The sequence below is a fragment of the Onychostoma macrolepis genome, chromosome 20 (genome assembly GCF_012432095.1).
Source record: "Onychostoma macrolepis isolate SWU-2019 chromosome 20, ASM1243209v1, whole genome shotgun sequence".
In the NCBI taxonomy this organism is placed as follows: domain Eukaryota; kingdom Metazoa; phylum Chordata; class Actinopteri; order Cypriniformes; family Cyprinidae; genus Onychostoma; species Onychostoma macrolepis.
The window spans coordinates 7,709,995-7,731,105 of NC_081174.1; the positions used below are offsets into that span (position 1 = coordinate 7,709,995).

At 34.9% G+C, this 21,111-nt stretch overlaps 1 protein-coding gene across 2 annotated transcripts; it reads left to right on the plus strand.

The window, feature by feature from the left end:
* Positions 1-1,057: 1,057 nt before the first annotated feature.
* stxbp6l (syntaxin binding protein 6 (amisyn), like) lies at positions 1,058-9,634 on the plus strand. 2 transcript variants are annotated; one of them, XM_058755255.1, is made up of 7 exons: positions 1,058-1,214; positions 2,906-3,073; positions 3,186-3,316; positions 3,389-3,638; positions 3,761-3,859; positions 5,493-5,683; positions 7,799-9,634. In XM_058755255.1, the coding sequence occupies exons 2-7, from the start codon at positions 2,917-2,919 to the stop codon at positions 7,817-7,819; spliced, it is 849 nt and encodes a 282-aa protein (XP_058611238.1). In that variant the 5' UTR covers positions 1,058-1,214; positions 2,906-2,916; the 3' UTR covers positions 7,820-9,634. The 2 variants fall into 2 exon arrangements, with proteins under 2 accessions (XP_058611238.1, XP_058611239.1); XM_058755256.1 differs by having other exon boundaries at positions 5,496-5,683.
* The last annotated feature ends 11,477 nt before the right edge of the window (positions 9,635-21,111 follow it).

Here is a 21,111-nt window from a genome sequence, read left to right on the forward strand (position 1 = left end):
GCATTTTCAGCTGTTAGACCTTTTATTTAGATGTGCCTTTCTAAATCATACCCATTCAATTGAATTTTCCATGGGTTAACTTCACTTGAAGTGTAATTACAAGCAATATGAATGCTCCTGAGCTAAATTTCAACTGTCCAAGGTTTGAATACTTATGCAATGGAATCATTTAAGTTTTTTATTTTTAATAAATTTGCAAAGATGTTAAAAACCAGTTTTTTGCTTTTCCATTATGGTGCACGGAGTGTAGAATGATGTGGGGAAAAAGCAATTTAACATAAGGCAGCAACATAACAAAACTTGAGAAAAAAAAAATGAAGGGATATGAATACTTTTGCAAGGCACATGTAATAACTCCACAATGAAGATTGAAGTAATGGCTGGTAAACATTCAGTTTTGCCGTCACATTACATTTTAAAATATATTAAAAATAAGTTATTTATAAGTTTTTATTTTTTATTTTATTTATTATTATTTTTTACATTATAGGCTATTATTTTCAATATTACTGTTCACTGTATTTTTGATCAAAGAAATGCAGCCTTCTTAAGATAGCCTTCTTTAAAAAAAAAATATATATATATATATAAACGATACTGCATAGGCCTACATATTGTATTATATTTTATTATTTCATTAGATGTATATACTGTAAATGGCATAAAAATCCCTATTTATCAATTCATTCATATTTGTTTGTTTGTTCGTTCGTTTATTCATTGAATTATGTATTTATTCACAATTTATGCTAAATAATTCTTTATAGTGTTTCCAGGGGAAGAAAAAAAAATCAGCAGTCTTATAATCCTCTGTGTTTCAACTATTAAATGAAGACACGTTTCATATCAGTTCATTCAGCTCTTGATAAAATGTGTCAAGTCTTCCAATCACAGTTTTCGGTCGGTGTGTGTGTGTGTGTGTGTGTGTGCGTGGCTCTGTCTCAAGTACAAGTCGCTAAACTAGACAGCATGTTTGTGCTCAACTGCCTCAGACGCGTCTATGATCCCTCAAGTGCTCTCTCAGTAGGCAGCTCACTAGGATACAGCTCACAGCCTGCGGGTCTCCTCCGGGGCTTGCCACACGCCCAACAGTCTCTCAGCAGATGCGGGATAAAGATGGCTTGAGGCGCAGACACAGACAGGGCTGCTGGACACTTCTCACCGCTCTTCAGGGCTCGAGGGAGGAAGAAAGCTACAGGAAGAGGAAGCAGAAGGTGTGTTGATTTATCTATTTATTCAAAGATTTGTGTGGTTTTAGGATTTCATAAAGTTGTTTTGTGTTTGGGAAACTTTTAGAGCAACAAGTGAGCTAACGTGTCATTTATATTTGAAATGTGTTAACTTTTTAATAAAAACATTTAACATTCAAACTTCGGTTGTTTAAAAATGTAATATTAAATGACTTTTTGACCAAATCTATTAACTTTGTTGGTCACACTGGGGCTGGTTGTCACTTATTACTCAAGTGAATATTTCAATATATGTACATAACTTAATCTTGGCTACTATATAAAATATAAACTTTATACTGTTCAAATTATTGGGGGTTCTATTTTAATATATTTTAAAATGTAATTTATTCCATTGCTCCAGTCTTCAGTGTCACATGATCCTTCAGAAATCATTCTAATATGATCATTTGCTGCTCAAGAAACATTTATTATTATTATCAGTGTTGAAAACGGTGTGCTGCTTAATATTTTTGTGGAAACTGATACTTTTTTTCCATGATACTTAAAAAAAAAAAAAAAAAAGTTATTTAAAGTTAAATTACAGCAGCAGAACTATTTTGTTCTAAACGTGTGTGTATACATATATATGCATATATGTATATTTGTGTGTTATCGCACTAATTGGGATAAGTCGTCACAAAACGATTGACGAAACAGCAGAAATGTAAACATTAAACCATTGATTTGACCAAGAAATATTAATCAGTTGAATTAATTTATTATGTTTTATAATGGCTCAAATTCTAAGATTTATTATTATCAGTGTTGAAAGCGTTGTGCTGCTTAATATTTTGTGGAAATGGTGATACTTTTTTTCATGATTCTTTTTTTTCCTCAAAATTACAGTTATATATATATATATATATATATATATTAGGGCTGTCAAAGTTAACGCGACATTTTAACGGCACTAATTTTATTAACGCGCTATTAAGGCAGCGCATTTTCTGTTTGACTCGTGGCCTACAGCCCGTGGTTGGAGAAATGGAGATGCACAGTGTTGCCGACTTAGCGACTTTGCAGACCCCTTTAGCGTCAAAATACAGTATGTGGGCACAGAGAGGCAAACAAATGTAATAATAAATGTACATTTTGCATGTTCAGAAGAAGAGCTGCCCTGTCGTGTAAAAATGTAAACAGGTTTGTGTCAGTAAATTGCTCAGTGCAAAGAAAGAGAAGTAATGGGAACCTGGTATTTATTTTTCATGTGTCTAATAGTCATGAACAAGTTCTTTGAAAAAAACATCTATGACCTTTGAAACATGTCTAGTCTTCATGCTCTATGTTGATATGGTTTCAATAATAATAAACACACATTTGCATAAAACATCCATATGTATCCATGCCCATGTTGATTAGAGTATTAAAAACTTGAAAAGTATTAATTTAAGGTACATTTAGAACAAATAAAAATGTGCGTTTAAGTTGCGATTAAGCACGATTAAATATTTTAATCGATTGACAGCCCTTAATATATATATATATATATATATATAATATGAAACAGCAGAAATGTAAATATTAAACTGTTGATTTGACTGAGAAATATTAATCAGTTGAATTAATTAATAATTTTTTTATAATGCTAATTGGTTCAAATTCTGTGTTCCAATATTTCCTGTTGGGCACAAAAATATGTTTTGTTCATGTTTTAAATGAAACATTTATACAAGGCATTTTGAAGATGAACATTCAGTCAGCCATCAGCCGTGAGATCTTTGTCCCAAGAGATGAAAAGTTACTGGTAGCCATTGAGGTGAGGAGGAGGACGAAGAGGAAAGGACTGTCCTTCCTCAAAGCAGGTGGCAAGAGGGACTACTTAACCTACCTCTGCCTGTCAGGTAATGTGTGTCTTCATAAACTCGAAGTATCTAAACTAGTTACTAGTTTAATCGTTTGTCGAGCAGTCAGATGTTCTTGAAGTTTGATGGAGACGTCATTGTTTCCATGTAGTTACTAACAGCAGGCCAGCTCAAGTCCTCATCACTAAAGTTAAGAGGTATCGAGGCACAAGACAGCTTACTAAAAGGTCTCAGTGGTCCGTGGAGCAGCTGCGGCAGGTCAATGGCATCAACCCCGATAAGGTGACCGTCCTTCTTAATGCAGCTTTTATTTTCCAGTATAGTCCGTTATTCTGACTGAATGCATATTTTCAGGACACTCCTGAGTTCGACCTAGTGTTCGACCGCACCACCGATCAATGGGTGGCCAGCTCAGCTGCAGAGAAATGCATGTTTGTGCAGGTTCTGTACCATGCTAGTCAAAACTACTGGGAGGCCAAGCTTGCCCAAGCCAACCCAGCATCCCCTGCAGACCAGAAGACACCAGGAGCTCCGGAGAACAAGAAGAGCCCTGGAGCTTCAAGCCAAACTAGCTTTGTCAACTGTCAGCAGAAGCTAATGGGAGGTGAGCGGGCTGAGAGAGACAGATCACTGTATTGACCTCTTTGCAGAAAGAATATGAATGGAGAACCTGAGAACTATAACAAAACAAAGCCCTGCTTTCTTTCTTTCTTTTCCATATTGCAGATGCTTGTTCTGTTAATATGGTTATCTACCGCTGCAAGATTTTTTTGAACAGAATGAAGAACAGTATGACAGCAAACCAGGGTCGGTCTCAGCGAGAAGGTTAGTAGGAGTGTGTGTGTGTGTGTGTGTGTGTGTGTGTGTGTGTGTTTGTTTGTTTTCCAAATTCATTGTGATCAAATTGGTGTCATATGGTTTTGAAAAAAAACAAACATTTATATCATTTTTAAACAAATGTTCCAATTGAATGATGGTGTAAACATCAAGAAAACAGATTATTTTTAGTACCTTGAAATCATGTAAAAAAAAAAAGAAAAAAAAAAGGATGCCTTTTAATCAATTAATTCATTTTTTTAATAAAATAATAAAAAATAAGAATAATATTTTTATAAAATTTTATAAAACATTTTAACATAAATTATTCAGGTTTTATTTAGAAAATTGTTTAATTATTTGCATGTTGGTGCGACTTGGTATACAGAACATTATTATTATTATTATTATTAATTAAGGATTTGTTTTCAGGAATATATAAATTTTAATCTCAATGCATAATAATAATAATAATAATAATTTATTAATAATAATAATAATCACTACTTCACTCAGTCACTTCTATTCTTGATATTTTTAAATATTTTCAAGAATGCTTACTTTCTTCTAATAATCATTTGTTTTCAAGAATTTTTTATATTTTTCCTAATAATAATAATAATAATACTTATTCTTACTCATATTTAATTCTTACTCAAATTATATATTCTTACTATATAAATAAATCAAACAAATTAATTAAAAATAAATAAAATAAAATAAAAAAATAAACATGCTCGTCATTGAAGAGGTGTATCCAAAATATATGAATTGCAGTTTCAATTAATTTTTTAAAATAAATTATTAGAAAAAAGAAAGGAACATAATGTCATTGACCCCTGGGCAGTGTATTAGAAATGCATCTTTTAGGCAGTTGCGTTCATTTCCATCCTTCCCTGTCTGTGTCGTTGTGTGGGTCACATCAGTCAGGGTCCAGGCAGGAAGAGAGGGCGCTTTGTCGGCGGGAGGTTGTTTGTAGTGCTCTGATAGATCGCTCGGCAGCACCAGAGAATGGTTCCATTGCAAAGAGGGCCCGATTAGTTCAGAGGCCACTTTGTTCTGATGAAGGCATGCGCGGGGACACAAAGACAGGCGTTGAGGAGGGGGAGAGGAGCGGAGATGAGTGAAGTGGCACCAGCCTTCACAGCGGATCATGGATGAATGGTGTGTAATGAATGGGAGAGGTGCCAAGCGGCCCTGGAGCCGCAAAATGCAGAGTACCAGTCCACACACCTCAGCCCTCGTCATAGACTTCCATGTCTGTTTTTTGCAATTAATGAGATTAGTTAATGGCATAGCAGAATTTTTAAGTGTATATAATGGCAATCCATAAACGAAAGCTGCTGCTATCATTTTCTGTTGTCCCCTTTCATGTTCAGTTAGTGAGCTTATTTCACATTAGATCAAAAGATCAGAAACAGAGACCCAAAAATGCATCTTAAAACCACTCTTTCAGTTGCTGATCTGGAATATTTGTTTTCCATCACACTAATAGTAAAGCATTAAACTGAAAAACTGATCCTAGACCAGCAGCTATGTTCCAGAGCAGCAGCAGACAGTAACCTATACAGTAAATGTGTAAAATAAAAGAATGTTTGGAACTTGACATGATGCTTATGTGTGTTTCTGAATATTTCCACAGCAGCAGCCGTTAAAGCATCCAGGAGCAGGAGCAGGAGCAGCCCGTCTCCTCCGGCGGTGAGGAAGATGGGGAACGTAATGCGGAGGGCCAGTCAGGTTCTGAGTGAACGCGGGGAGCGTCTGATGAGGGCCGATGATAAAACCAGCCACATGCTGCACGGGGCCAAGCAGTTTGCGGAAGCTGCGCAGAAGGTGAGCTACTCTGATGTACTCGAAATTAAACTGCACATTGTCATGAACAACCAGGCAGTGAAATAGAAGTAAAGATACACGTGTGTGTGCGTGTATATACAGTGGGTACGGAAAGTATTCAGACCCCCTTAAATTTTTCACTCTTTGTTATATTGCAGCCATTTGCTAAAATCATTTAAGTTCATTTTTTTTCCCTCATTAATGTACACAAAGCACCCCATATTGACAGAAAAACACAGAATTGTTGAATATTCCCGGCATTTGCCAACTGAAGCCCGAACAAGAAGAGTGTTTGGTTCACATTTTGAATGGAGGTGATGTTGTGGCCCTACTCCCGACAGATTTTGGGAAAAGTTTAATTTATCAACTGTTACCGATCATCAGCGAGAAACTGGGGAGGCCAAAGTCCGACAAGGCGATAATTGTGGATGCGTAGATTTACTTCACATAATCTGCAAAAGTCGTTCGATTAACATGAGCGGGCGATTAACATGCGTCATAACCAACCGTTATGTGATTGGCTTACAGGTACACCATTGATTTTAAACTTCAGACAAGCGCCCCCCCACGAGAAAGTAAACGCTTGTCAATTATGCCCTTCCAGATGTCTACGAAGCAAAGCGAAGTAGCAGAGTTTGGTTTTACCAGGCTAAACAAAAGCAGCTTTAAACGCAAAGGATGCTCACACCAAATGTTGATTTAATTTAGTTGATAGAAGTTAATTGATAAGGAAAATCTATTTATGACATTATTTTTGACAGCATCCTCATTTTAAAGCATTTTTATACAAGTGCCTAAAATGTTTAACAGCTTTGCAGGTAGGTTTCTTGAAGCATCTTGGAGACGTTGCCACAGTTCTTCTGGATTGAGTCTGTCTCAGTTTGTTGTGTTTCTTCGTGTCATTCCAGACAGACTGGATGATGATCAGATCAGATCTCTGTGTGGAGCACTCGCTGTTGTGCAAACTAATTATTACAATTAATGGCAAAATGGATGAACTATACTTGATATACTTGAAAATGTAAACTGATATTTCCTACTGATACAGCATGAGATAGAAATAACTGACTTAAAACCATTTTTAGCTGGTGAAATACTACACAGTAAAAAAAAAAAAAAATTGAGCCAACTTAAAATTTTAAGGTACCCAGCTTCAGCGGATTTTTGAGTTTTCTCAACTTGTCGTTTCAAGTTTATACAACAAAAATTTGAGAATCTCCCACAAAAATAAGTTGAGAAAAAATTTTCACTCAACATTTTTTTTTTTTTTTTTTTTTACAGTGTAGTGTTCTAACAATTTTGGCCACCACTGTATATATAACACACTTATTTTTTTAAATATATAATTCGAATATTTAGTAAAAAGCATTCAAATATTAATTAAATATTTAAACCACTAAAATGTTACCAGAACAGTTTATAATATAATATAATATAATATAATATAATATAATATAATATAATATAATATAATATAATATAATATAATATAATATAATATAATATAATATAATATATAATTATTTGATCATATAAATTATTTATATTAATAATATAAAATTTAAATTTTATGCTTCCCAAGGCTGCATTTATTTGATCAATATGCTGTAAATCTGTAAAAACTGCTTTCTATTTTAATGTATTTTAAAATGTATTTTTTATGTGTTGTTATTCCTGTGATGGCAAAGCTTGAATATCCAGAAGCCATTACTCCAGTCTAATCATTCTAATATGCTAAATTGCCGCTCAAGAAAAATTTCTTCTTATTATCAATTATCAGTTGTGCTGTGTTATATATATAATATAATTTAGAATCCTGAACAGAACGTTTAAAAAAAAGCAGCATTTATTTGAAATATAACTTTATTTATTTTTTTCTAACAATGCAAAAGTCTTACTGTCACTTTCAATCAGTCTAATACATCCTTGCTGAATAAAAGTGCACCAAACTTTTGAATGGTAGTATAAATAATACACTATTTTAAAATATGTAGTCAGAAGCAGTTATGGGTGGGTTCTGGAGGGGGAAAAAAACAGCATTGTGTATAACTAGTAACCATTTCAATTAATTATATGTAATTAAACTAAAGCATCACATTTTCTTTATTCCCACAGCTGGCTCTGAAGCAGATTTAGAGGTGTTCCTGAAGGCCTGTAAATACACATTTTAAAAAGAAGCTCTTAATCATCTGGTCGCTGGATATTTTGAAAATGTAACTTCTCATCTAATTCAGATGCTGTTTTTGAGTGCGAGGCATTTTGTTCAGCTTCCTCTTCACCTGCGGATTGGACTCATATGTATTTTGTTTTTCTTAATGTATTTTTGCAAGCCATTGAGCATTTTAAGCAGTTGTGTTGTGCTGTGGCCAGATCTGTTTATTTTGCCCTTTCTACAGTAAGCACAGTATAATATAGCAGCAGGTGGCTGATCCTCTTCTGCTGAGATATGTAATGAAACTGTTTGTTTTGCGGTTATTTTTCTTGAAATGAAAGGGGTATAGCTGCACTTGTGTTGACTAATGATTAAAAATCTTTTTGCATTGTTGTACTGCAAGCTGCAGCATTTCAGATTATAATATTGCATTTTATTTTTATTTTTTTTACATGTATCGACACATTGTGAAGTGGCATTTTTAAGGGTTAGGGTTACTTTTGGGTGATATTTCTGTGAGTTTAGCACTTCAGCTTATTGGATGCACCATTTCTTTTCCATTAACAATATAGCAATTATATATATATATATATATATATATATATATATATATATATATACAGTGTGTGTCTGTAGTATGTATATATAGGGTTGGGTATCATTTGAATTTGATCAATCCCAATTTTGATTCTGATTCTTATCGATTCCCAGTTTCGAATCCCAATGTGCTTAAAAAAAGTCAAACATTTAGATGTGTCTCTTTGTAGCAAAACATTTAATTGCTGTTGAATACCATGAACAAAAATCAGCCAGCTACATAAAAACTGGACTTGATTAAGAGCTGTTTGTGTGCAAAATAGAGCTTCACGATTCTGGATAATTTATTTTATTATTATTATTTATTTATTTTTTTAAATGAAGGTTGTAGTTCTCTCACAATTCTGAAGAAAAAATATTAGATAACTAAACAAAATCTCATGGAATTTATGAATGGAATGATTCAGTGACACACTCAAGATTGGCTTGTATCATTACTGGATGAATCAATGTTTATATATATATATATATATATATATACACACAGACACACACACACACACATATATATTTTAACATAACTGAAAGTTTAATGACATTACTTATTTAATATTTTACATATTTAATGGGGGTTCAGATTATGATTGCCTACATGATAATGGTTAATTTAACAGTGGTAATTTACTTCAGTTGATATAACACATAGAGATACTCGTGAATGGCTGTACGTCCCTCTGATGTTTAGTTCTGATCACATGAGAAAGCTGCTTTATCTGCTTTTTAGATTAAGTTCCTTAAAGATGCTACAAGCTGTTTTGTTTCATTGTGAACACAGTATTTATTTGAATGTGATCTGTGTGTGAATAACACACTTGTTCTTATGTCAATGCTGTCTTCGTCTCCTGACTCTGTGTAATGTGATAACAGTCAGCTTTGTTTGTGTGATTGTGATCAGCAGTAGCAGGAGCTGCGTGTCATGAGAGGCCAGAGGGTGTTTTCCGCATGGAGTCGGACTCCCTGTTTGGTGTTTGGCATGTGCAATGCATCCTGTTTTCTGCTGTTGTCCTTATGCTGTTATTTTGTTGTGTCCTAGGCGGCCTATGTGTTATAGCCTATTGCTTTTGTCTCCATTTTAGATTTCATAATATATGTGTAACAGATAATTATATCTGTCCTTGTCTTTGTCTGTGCTCCTGTACACATTTAAAACATGTTAAATGTGTAAATACCCATCATTTGAGCAATAAATGACGCGGGACCCACTTGTAGTGAAATGTGTATTATTTGCTGATGTATATGTGGTGGTTATCTTTGCGCCTTCTGTCCACTAGATGGCGCTCGAATACAAACAGTTCAACATCCTGCAGAAAAGCATCTACCAACAACAACAACAACAACAAAACTTCCGAGGAGTTAGGTGCAGTAAAGTAAAAGGGTGATGTCATAAAATTAAATTCTGAAATGTATGTTTTATTGTGTGTGTACATATTATATATATAAATATTAGTTAAATATATATATATATATATATATATATATATATATATATATATATATATATATATATATATATATATATATATATACACACACACACACACACACACACTCATGTCTGGTTTGCTATCCTTGTGGGGACTCTCCATAGGCGTAATGCTTCTTCTACTGTACAGACTGTATATTCTATTGCCCTACACCAACCCTACACCTAAACCTACCCCTTACAGGAAACTACAGGCATTTTTAGATTTTCAAACAACTTAATTCTGTGTGATTTATTAACTTGTTTAACCGTGGGGACCTCAATTTAGATCCCCACCATGACATGAGTCCCCATGAGTCTGTGTGTATTCAGGTTTAAGTCCCCACCAGAATAGAAAAACAGGTACACACACACACACATATATATACAGTGAGGAAAATAAGTATTTGAACACCCTGCTATTTTGCAAGTTCTCCCACTTAGAAATCATGGAGGGGTCTGAAATTGTCATCGTAGGTGCATGTCCACTGTGAGAGACATAATCTAAAAAAAAAAATCCAGAAATCACAATGTATGATTTTTTAACTATTTATTTGTATGATACAGCTGCAAATAAGTATTTGAACACCTGTCTATCAGCTAGAATTCTGACCCTCAAAGACCTGTTAGTCTGCCTTTAAAATGTCCACCTCCACTCCATTTATTATCCTAAATTAGATGCACCTGTTTGAGGTCGTTAGCTGCATAAAGACACCTGTCCACCCCATACAATCAGTAAGAATCCAACTACTAACATGGCCAAGACCAAAGAGCTGTCCAAAGACACTAGAGACAAATTGTACACCTCCACAAGGCTGGAAAGGGCTACGGGAAATTGCCAAGCAGCTTGGTGAAAAAGGTCCACTGTTGGAGCAATCATTAGAAAATGGAAGAAGCTAAACATGACTGTCAATCTCCCTCGGACTGGGGCTCCATGCAAGATCTCACCTCGTGGGGTCTCAATGATCCTAAGAAAGGTGAGAAATCAGCCCAGAACTACAGGAGGAGCTGGTCAATGACCTGAAAAGAGCTGGGACCACCGTTTCCAAGGTTACTGTTGGTAATACACTAAGGCGTCATGGTTTGAAATCATGCATGGCACGGAAGGTTCCCCTGCTTAAACCAGCACATGTCCAGGCCCGACTTAAGTTTGCCAATGACCATTTGGATGATCCAGAGGAGTCATGGGAGAAAGTCATGTGGTCAGATGAGACCAAAATAGAACTTTTGGTCATAATTCCACTAAACGTGTTTGGAGGAAGAAGAATGATGAGTACCATCCCAAGAACACCATCCCTACTGTGAAGCATGGGGTGGTAGCATCATCTTTGGGGTGTTTTTCTGCACATGGGACAGGGCGACTGCACTGTATTAAGGAGAGGATGACCGGGGCCATGTATTGCGAGATTTTGGGGAACAACCTCCTTCCCTCAGTTAGAGCATTGAAGATGGGTCGAGGCTGGGTCTTCCAACATGACAATAACCCGAAGCACACAGCCAGGATAACCAAGGAGTGGCTCTGTAAGAAGCATATCAAGGTTCTGGCGTGGCCAGACCGAATAGAGAATCTTTGGAGGGAGCTCAAAGCCAGAAACCTGACTGATCTACACTGTAAAAAAAATTCCGTAAAATTTACGGTAAAAAACCGGCAGCTGTGGTTACCAGAATTATACCGTAAAATATACGGTAGGAACGTTTTAGGTTTTAACTTAAATTTACAGTTAAATACCGTAATTTCAGTTAAATACCGTAAACTGATATAATGTTAATATAACAACCTATTGAAATACTGAAATCTGTTTTGTACTTTTGAAATACACTGATAAACACCAAATGCAGATGGTGATGAGAGAGTCACATGATGAACCAAAGCCCATCACAAGCAGCTTTTAAATAATAACATATATAGAAGGTGCACAGTGTCATTCACACAAGCACTAAACACCATCATGGTGAGACTCATTAAACTGAAATATGCAATAATCATTAATTTAACAACATTAGATGTAACATACAACCCTAATAAACATAACTGATAAGAAAAAACTAAGAATAAACCTAGTTATTTCAAAGAAAAAACATCAAATTCAAACAAAATTTGAAATGCAACGCAGGGAATTCTGGGAACGTCAATTTACGGTTTTTCCCTGTAAATTTTACATTCTTTTTCACTTCCAAAAGTGGTATTTCACCGTAAAATTGTCTGAAATGTCTATTACAGTTTTTCACCATATATATTAGGGGAACTTACCGTTAACCATTTAACAGGTTTTTACCGTAGCTTTTTCACAGTTTTTTACCGTTAAAATCACAGTCATTTTTTACAGTGTAGAGAAGATCTGTGTGGAGGAGTGGGCCAAAATCCCTCCTGCAGTGTGTGCAAACCTGGTGAAAAACTTCAGGAAACGTTTGACCTCTGTAATTGCAAACAAAGGCTACTGTACCAAATATTAACATTGATTTTCTCAGGTGTTCAAATACTTATTTGCAGCTGTATCATACAAATAAATAGTTAAAAATCATACATTGTGATTTCTGGATTTTTTTTAGATTATGTCTCTCACAGTGGACATGCACCTACGATGACAATTTCAGACCCCTCCATGATTTCTAAGTGGGAGAACTTGCAAAATAGCAGGGTGTTCAAATACTTATTTTCCTCACTGTATATATATATATATATATGTGTATGTGTGTGTGTGTGTGTGTGTGTGTGTGTGTATTATATATATATATACATATATTATCGGCATAATTTGAGATGTAAGTAAATAAACAATTTAAGTATCAATACACACCGAGAGATTTATTATTGTAATCAATTAATTTAAATAGGATAATTTTATTATTTAATATTTAGTAAAAAGACTATAAAATCTCAGCATAATTTGAGACATATAAATAGTTTATTTAGTGTCCTATTTTATATATTTACTGCATTAATTGTTGTTTTATTCATATTTTCAGTATTTTAATGTAACACAACACAACGCATATATTTACAAATCCGAAAAATGAAAACCGGATGCATCCTGATTTGTGGGCTCAGTCTTTTAGACTTTTTCATATCTCTAGTAATTCCAGATGTGCACATGCACATATTTCTTGTTAATTGATAGCATTTACACTTGTGATGGTGTTGATGCAGTGTATACAGCACTGCTGGATCAGCATCTACTGCACGCAGCCTGTGCTCCTCCTGTGCTGAGACCGAATGAAGGTCAAGACTCACCGCTTGACTGCAGGATTGATGATGACTTGCATGACACTGCGCGGATTAATTCTCTCTAATTTCATAATCTGATGTGCTATAGATTATACCATAATCTGCCCCTCAGAAAAGTGTTACGGTCATCAATCGATATGATTTAGCATTGTGCCTCGCGGGTGTGATATTGACCCGGGAGTTATGTTTCCAGGAGCGCGAGGAGCTGTAAAAGCCAGAGGTGCGGGTCGTGACTTTCTGACGATGAGACGGGAATTGAACATCAATCACGTATTGACTTGCACAGGATCTTCTCTCTTGAGTTTTAACGTTGTACCGGATCTTCATATGACCACCGAATGACCTTTAAAGGATTTTGAATGGCCACTGCCCTTAGAAAGACCTTGGAAAGGTGCATACCGTCCGGTAATTGTGTACAGCAGAGAGCTCGTAATATAATGAGCTTCTTAACCGACTGTTCGCTGATTGTCCTTAAAGTGACAGCTGACTGACCCCATAGAAATTATGGTACTGGACTCGTAAATTCTGCCATTATTTACTTGGCCTCAAGTTGCCTCGAAACTTCCGACTTTTGTGGAACACAAAATATTTATTTATTCATTTGTTTTGTTTGATTGCTTATATCAAGGAAAGAATGAATGAATGAAAAGGTAATTGTGACTTTATCTCACAATTCTGACTTTTTCTTGCAATTCGGATTTTATATCTCGCAATTCTAAGAATTAAAATAATTGTGAGATACAAACTCAGAATTGCAATAAAGAAGTCTAAATTGTGAGATATAAATTCTGAATTTCAAGGGGAAAAGTTTGAATTGTGAGATATAAATTCAGAATTGTAATAAAAAGTCTGAACTGTGAGACAATCTCAGAACTGCAATACAAAAAGTCTAAATTGTGAGATAAAAACTCAGAATTGCAATAAAAAAAAAAAATCTGAATTGTGAGACATAAATTCAAAATTGCAATAAAAAGTCTAAATTGTGAGATATAAATTCAGAATTTCAAGGTGAACAGTCTGAATTGTGAGATATAAATTCAGAATTGTAATAAAAAGTCTGAACTATGAGACATGATCTCAGAATTGCAATACATAATTGTGAGATATAAACTCAGAATTGCAATAAAGAAGTCTAAAATGTGAGATAAAAACTCAGAATTGCAATACAAAAAGTTTGAACTGTGAGACATAATCTCAGAATTGCAATAAAAAAAAAATCGGAATTGTGAGACATAAACTCAAAATTGCAATAAAAAGTCTAAATTGTGAGATAAAAACTCAGAATTGCAATAATAAAAGTCTAAATTGTGAGATATAATTGTGAGTTTTTCATTTTGGGTGACTATCCCTTTAACTGGTCTTCAAGAACAAGGAATTTTAATGCGAATTCAGGATTTAAATAATGCATTTGAGTATTAGGAGTGAAAGTGAAGGCTCTTAGATGGAGAAAAAAATAGCACTGTTCATTGTCATCATAAATACCCTTCAAAACAATTATTTAAATATGTTTTAAACACAATAAACAGCCCATGTACCCATAATTCCACCTCCCGATGAAAACTATAGCCTATTTGTCATTGATGAAAATGAAGACCTAGAAAAAGCGATTAGTGAATAGAGAGATCATACACCCGGCACACAAACATCATCATTTTCTCCCAGCGTTCTCTCTGTTCCAGACAAATGCTATGTACGGGAGGGGGAAATGATGAAATTCAATTTGTTGCTCATAAGAAAACAGAGAGTAAGAAGAGCAGGAGAGAGAGATATTGAGAGATTTAGGCCAGATGTTAGTTAACGGAAGAAGTGGGACAGGATAGTGTTTGTTTATTTCTCTCTCTCTCTCTCTATCTGTGTCAGAAGCTCATCAAGTCCTGGCAACACAGGACTGGATGAGTTCTCAACCTCTCTGAGGGGATGTCCGACCCACCAGCAGTCTCATTCAGGACAGACGTAAAGCAGTGAGATTTTAATGGACGAGTGCAGTAGTTGGGTCATGCACATATGCATCTTGTTCCTAATCTCCAGTTTGTATCTACATAGAGTCAGCCCTAACAGATCTAACAAGTTGGAACTTGCAGCACATCATTTGCAATGTAAGAAATATTACATTTGTATTAAGACATACCTTTTCAAGCTCTATAATTGATTAACAGTGATTTAAAGTCTTAATGAAATGATGGCGCCAACAAAGCAGTCATTAGACGTGAGCTGATTCATGTAGCCATGATCTTAGACAGACAGGATGGGTTAAAAGTGCTAGTATAGAAGTTAAATTGTATTCATTTCAAAATAAAACGTTTTTAAAGTAAACGGTTAAAATGCTGCTGCTGCTGCAGGGCAAATACCGACTTGCTATTGCCAATACATCCACAACATGTTGCTGTGAGCATGTAAGAAATACTGCTGCTGCACCCATAACATATGTGACCCTGGACGACAAAACCAGTCTTAAGTCTCAGACAAATTCAGACATCATCTGAAAACTGAATAAATGAGCTTTCCGTTGATGTATGGTTTGTTAGGATCGGACAATATTTGGTTGAGATACAACTATTTGAAAATCTGGAATCTGAGGGTGCAAAAAAATCTAAATATTGAGAAAATTGCCTTTAAAGTTGTCCAAATGAAGTTCTTAGCAATGCATATTACTAATCAAAAATTAAGTTTTGATACATTTACGGTAAGAAATTTACAAAATATCTTATGGAACATGATCTTTACTTAATATCCTAATGATTTTTGACATAAAAGAAAAATCTATAATTTTGACCCATACGATGTATTTTTGGCTATTGCTACAAATATACCTCAGCGACTTAAGACTGGTTTTGTGCTCCAGGGTCACATATATGAAATAACCCCCATATATAGATGAATCACCCCGTAGCCGATCTATACAGGTGGAGCTGGGGAAGGTGGAGGGTTTCTGAAGCGCACTGCTGCTACCACTGCTACAGCAAGCACTAGCCGAGTATTTGAATGTTGAGTGGAAGTTCATTGGCTGCTTATACAAAAAAAATCAATCAGCTACGCTATGTGAATAATGATGTCATTGTGTCAGATTGAGTTTGACCTATTGGACTTCACCTTCTAGAGTTTCATGACAGAACTTTGGATATATCCGGATAAGAAAAAGAGCGTCATTGACCCTAATGTCATTGATCCAAATAAGAAGTGCCATTTAGGACCCTTTAAAGTCATGGAAAGAGTGCGGTACAGCTGACAGAGCAGGTTGTGTTATGCTCTATCAGTTGATTTCTCACAGGCTTTTCGCCAGTGACTCTGCGATATCTCTCACAGTAGGGCCATATGGTTCTCTCCTCTTCCGTCCCAGCCAAACCTCTGCTAACCTTCAGAATTCAAGTGCGGCCAACCCGTTTGTCCTCTGAGAGAGCGCTGTCTGGGTTACCGTCTCTTACCTGTCATTTCTCTCTCTCTCTTCGGGACTGAGGAATACCCTGGTGTACCTGTCGTGTACCTGTTCTGACGTTAATGTCTGTGTATTTATATAATTACTCTCTTTATCTCCTTCCAGTCAAATCAAAAACTTTTTATTGATGCTTCGTGACGCAGCTTGGTCTGGTTTTGAAATCAGTTTCCTATGTGGGTTAAAACACTGGAGTAAGCGCATGGCTGTACGGGACCGGAGCCAGGCAGAGGACAGTTTAGGTAAATAACAGGCAGTTCTAAGCTCCTTTGAATATCACATCCTTAATCCCTCGCCTAGTGATTTATGAAGGGAGAGGTAAGTGTGTGCGCGCATATGGGTTCATGGTTAGGACACTGTGCAGATATTGAGAGGTAGACACTTCCCCGCGAGGTCAGCGGTTCTGTTTTCATCAAAAGCATTGCTGAACCTCGAGGATTCTTTCAGCTGAATGTGACAGGGTCGTTGATTTATTTTCAAGTTAAATATGCTTCACATCTGTATATCAAACAAATTGCAAAAGGCATATTTTTTGGATTTTTAGCTCTAAAGATAGGCTACTAATAAATATAGTAGCTACATTTATTAATTTGGCAGATATTTTATGCAAAACAATTTAGACTAATTAATGTAGTAGCAGTAGCTACTCTAGAAATTAATGGGGGCTTGGGGCAAAAATGCTGTTCAAATTAATAGAAATGTCCCCAAAATTCAAGATAAGGGGGCAAAAATTGTTTTTTATTAGTGTTTATTTTATTTATTTATTTTGTATTTAAATTTAGATAGATAATCATATACCACACAAGCAAGAATGATGCTTGCCCCAATAATGTTACAAATGTGATATTAATTCTATATAACAGTTCAAAAAGTTACAATTAAGTGACTTAAGTTTTAAAGGTGCTGTATGTAGGATTGAACTTGGTATTGCAGTCCAAATTCAAAATATTGAAGACGTTTTTTTTTCACCGGCCCCTCCTCCTCAGATTTGACGCACACGCAGGTTGCCAGATTAACGACACCAACAGGAACGAGCGCACGTGAATGAAATTAAATACGCTGTGTTTTCCGCTAACTGGCAACCCGGGGTGCCGAAATACAATTAGGTAAACTAGCAGTGGGCGGGTTTCACAAACCATAACAAACACAGACATTCCGGGCCTGAATGCATATTTTCAAAGAAGAATAACTGACTAGCATTGTTTTCCAGATAAACATGTTAATTTAGCACGTTTCTTAAATATCTGCAAACATATTATGGTATTTTTATGCTTTAGTAGAGTCAAAATCCTACATACAGCACCTTTAAATAAGTTAAATAGGTTTTTAATATTGTTTGTTTTTAAAACCCCTTAACTGTCATCACAGTTTTGAACACAGACATGATAGTGCACTATCCAAACTTATTTTTTTATAATTCATGTATGAAAACATTTTCCAACGTGATTTTGATGTACCATTTCCATGGTAATGCAATGTCTGATTTTAAAATGGGTTACAAAGGATGAATTTTGAGATTTTAAGTTTTCAACTGATATATAATTTCTTATGATTTCTAAAGCGTGATAGAGAAAAAGGCAAAAAAGAAGACTTTCTGTGACAAAGGTCAGAACTCCTGTTATGATGTAGATTTTTCAGGTGCACTCTTGTCATAAATTAATCTATTACTTTTCCAACATAATTTTTTAACAAAAAAAGTGGTAAAATACCTATTTAGGAGTCTTAGACCTTTCCAACGATATATAGTTTGTCATGATTAGATTAGGATTTAATTGTAAAATAGTGAAGTAAACGTAGGCGTCCCACAGGGTGGACGGTGACAGTTAAGAGGTTAATCTGTTTTTTGATGACAGTAGTTCCAAACTGAGCCAAATCGTTGCATAATTTGTGTGAATCTGCATTTATGATCAAATTGGTTGAGTGATTGATTCAATGACCCATTCATAAAGTCAATCATTTGCTTTGTTCCTAATTGAATCAGCAGTTTTGAATTAATAGGTTCAATTAATAATGTGATTACTCCCTCGTTAAGAGTGGCCACCCACTGGCAGCTTTAATTTAATATATAAAAAAATAATTTGACTTCTCTCATTATTTCCTATTTTTCTTCATTTTCTATTCCACATCTGTGTAAAGTTTAAACAGATCTAAAAGTCATTTCAGATGCAGTGTCTGTGCCGCATCTACACCTGTGCAAAGATGGACTTTGCTGATACTGACTGATTTGACTGGTAACAGCCCTGAAGTTCTAGTTAAATTAATTGATTAAATTTAATAATTTGATATAAAAGATGACACATCCATTTAATGAGTTTAGAAAAAAGTTGCTTTAACAGGGCAAATATCTCACCCTTCATGGAAATTAGTTTCTCACTCAATTTGAATTTTATGCAGAAAGGTCCCCAAATCCATAAAGGTCTAAATTTATGACCATGATCAACATGCTCTGCATAGTGTAAAGAGAAACTGAACATTAATGTGTGTGCAAATTATTTATTTATTTATTTTTTGTTTATAATTTTTTGAGACAATCAATTATGGTTTTGTTTTGCACAACCATTATATTGCTTATTAAATCAGTAGTATTGTTTGTGGCTTTATTGAGCTTGTTTTTTATTTATTTATTTATTTAAATGGAGAAAAAGCAAGAGACAAAAACATTCACAACCAAGTCTGCTTAAAAATGGCCAGTCACTTTTGCGTTTTACTGGGCTTCAGATCTCTTTGTGTTTTTAATGCCATGCTCCACTTGAGCTACAGAAACAGAAAGTCAGAAACAAAACAACAACAATATACACTGGAGCGCCTGACATCTATCTGAGCATTACAAATAACGAAACCACATTAGTGGTTGCACTTGCGTTACTTCTCAAGGTGCTGTTTAGTCAGACTGCATCATTAGTCTGAGTGTTACTATCTGAAGGGGTCTTGTGGAAGATGTTGCCCCAATCACTGATTGGAGTGTGTGTGCAGTGGATTATTCTCTGTTGCCATAGGTGATTGATTCCTAAGGTTTTGTTTGTATGTGATTATCATAGTTTCCTCAACGTTACTGTTGCGAAAATGTGTTTGCTGCTTACCAATACAGTTATGAATGACTACATGAATTAACATCCCAACAAATAAAAATGACATAAAACTGTCAAATTTTGGACAAATGTGACCCTGGACGACAAAACCAGTCTTAAGTGTCAATTTTTCGAAATTGAGATTTATAAATCGTCTGAAAGCTGAATAAATAAGCTTTGATCCATTGATGTATGGTTTGTTAGGATCGGACAATATTTGGCCGAGATACAGCTATTTGAAAATCTGGAATCTGAGGGTGCAAAAAAATCCAAATATTGAGAAAATTGCCTTTAAAGTTGTCCAAATGAAGTTCTTAGCAATGCATATTACTAATCAAAAATTAAGTTTTGATACATTTACGGTAAAACATTTACAAAATATCTTCATGGAACATGATCTTTACTTAATATCTTTACTTAACTTTACTTAAATTTTGACCCATACAATGTACAAATTTACCCCAACGACTTAAGACTGGTTTTGTGGTCCAGGGTCACAAATGTGCTCAAGTTGCCCGTCTGTTTTTTTTTTTTGCACTGTTTTTTTTTTTTTTTTTTTTGCTGATAGCTGTTCATGAGTCTTGTGTATCCTGATCAGATAAATAGCTCCCAGTTTTTCACAAATTATTTGGTTTTCTAGCATCTTTTGTATATTTGAACTCTTTCCAAAAGTGACTGTATGATTTTCAGATCATTTTTTCACATCAAGGGCAACTGAGGGAATTCAAATTCAAATGTTCACTGAAACTCGAGAACACGATGCATTAAATTAGGGTGAGTTGTACTAATTTTGTCTTGGAAGCATGCAAGTATTTTCTGTAGCTTCTGAAGGGAAGTGCTAAATTAAAAAAAAAAAAGTTTTCATATAAATTCAATTAAACTACACTGTAAAAAAAAAAAAAGTTGAGCCAACTTAAAATTTTAAGGCAACCAGCTTCAGCAGATTTTTGAGTTTTCCCAACTTATTTTTGTAGGAGATTTTTGAATTGTCTTTTTGTTGTATAAACTTAAAACAACAAGTTGAGAAAACTCAAAATCTGCTGAAGCTGGTTGCCTTAAAATTTTAAGTTGGCTCAACTTTTTTAATTTATTTTTTTATTTTTACAGTGTAGAAATATTTTATTTATGTACTTTATAACTATAATAATTCAATTATACACCAGATTCTGTTTAGTATATCATAAGTATAAAATATTTGAAATATGACAAAAGTGTTTTGTTGAATACAGTGAAGTTATTACTCAAGACGTGTTTAATGGTGTGTTATACTGCAGTTTTAAAAGAGGATGACAACTTTTCAAAAGGGTTTTGCTGAAAGTACTTCATGCTAAACACCATACACTAAACCCCTCTCTAAATCCATCCCTTTTAAAGCACTGCCATTGTAATGACCTTCTCCTTTAAATTCGCTTTGCTTGGTGTCACCACTAGAGGGAGTAACAAACGTATAGGATATAAGTGAAACGAAGTAGCGTAAGAGTAATCCACGTTTG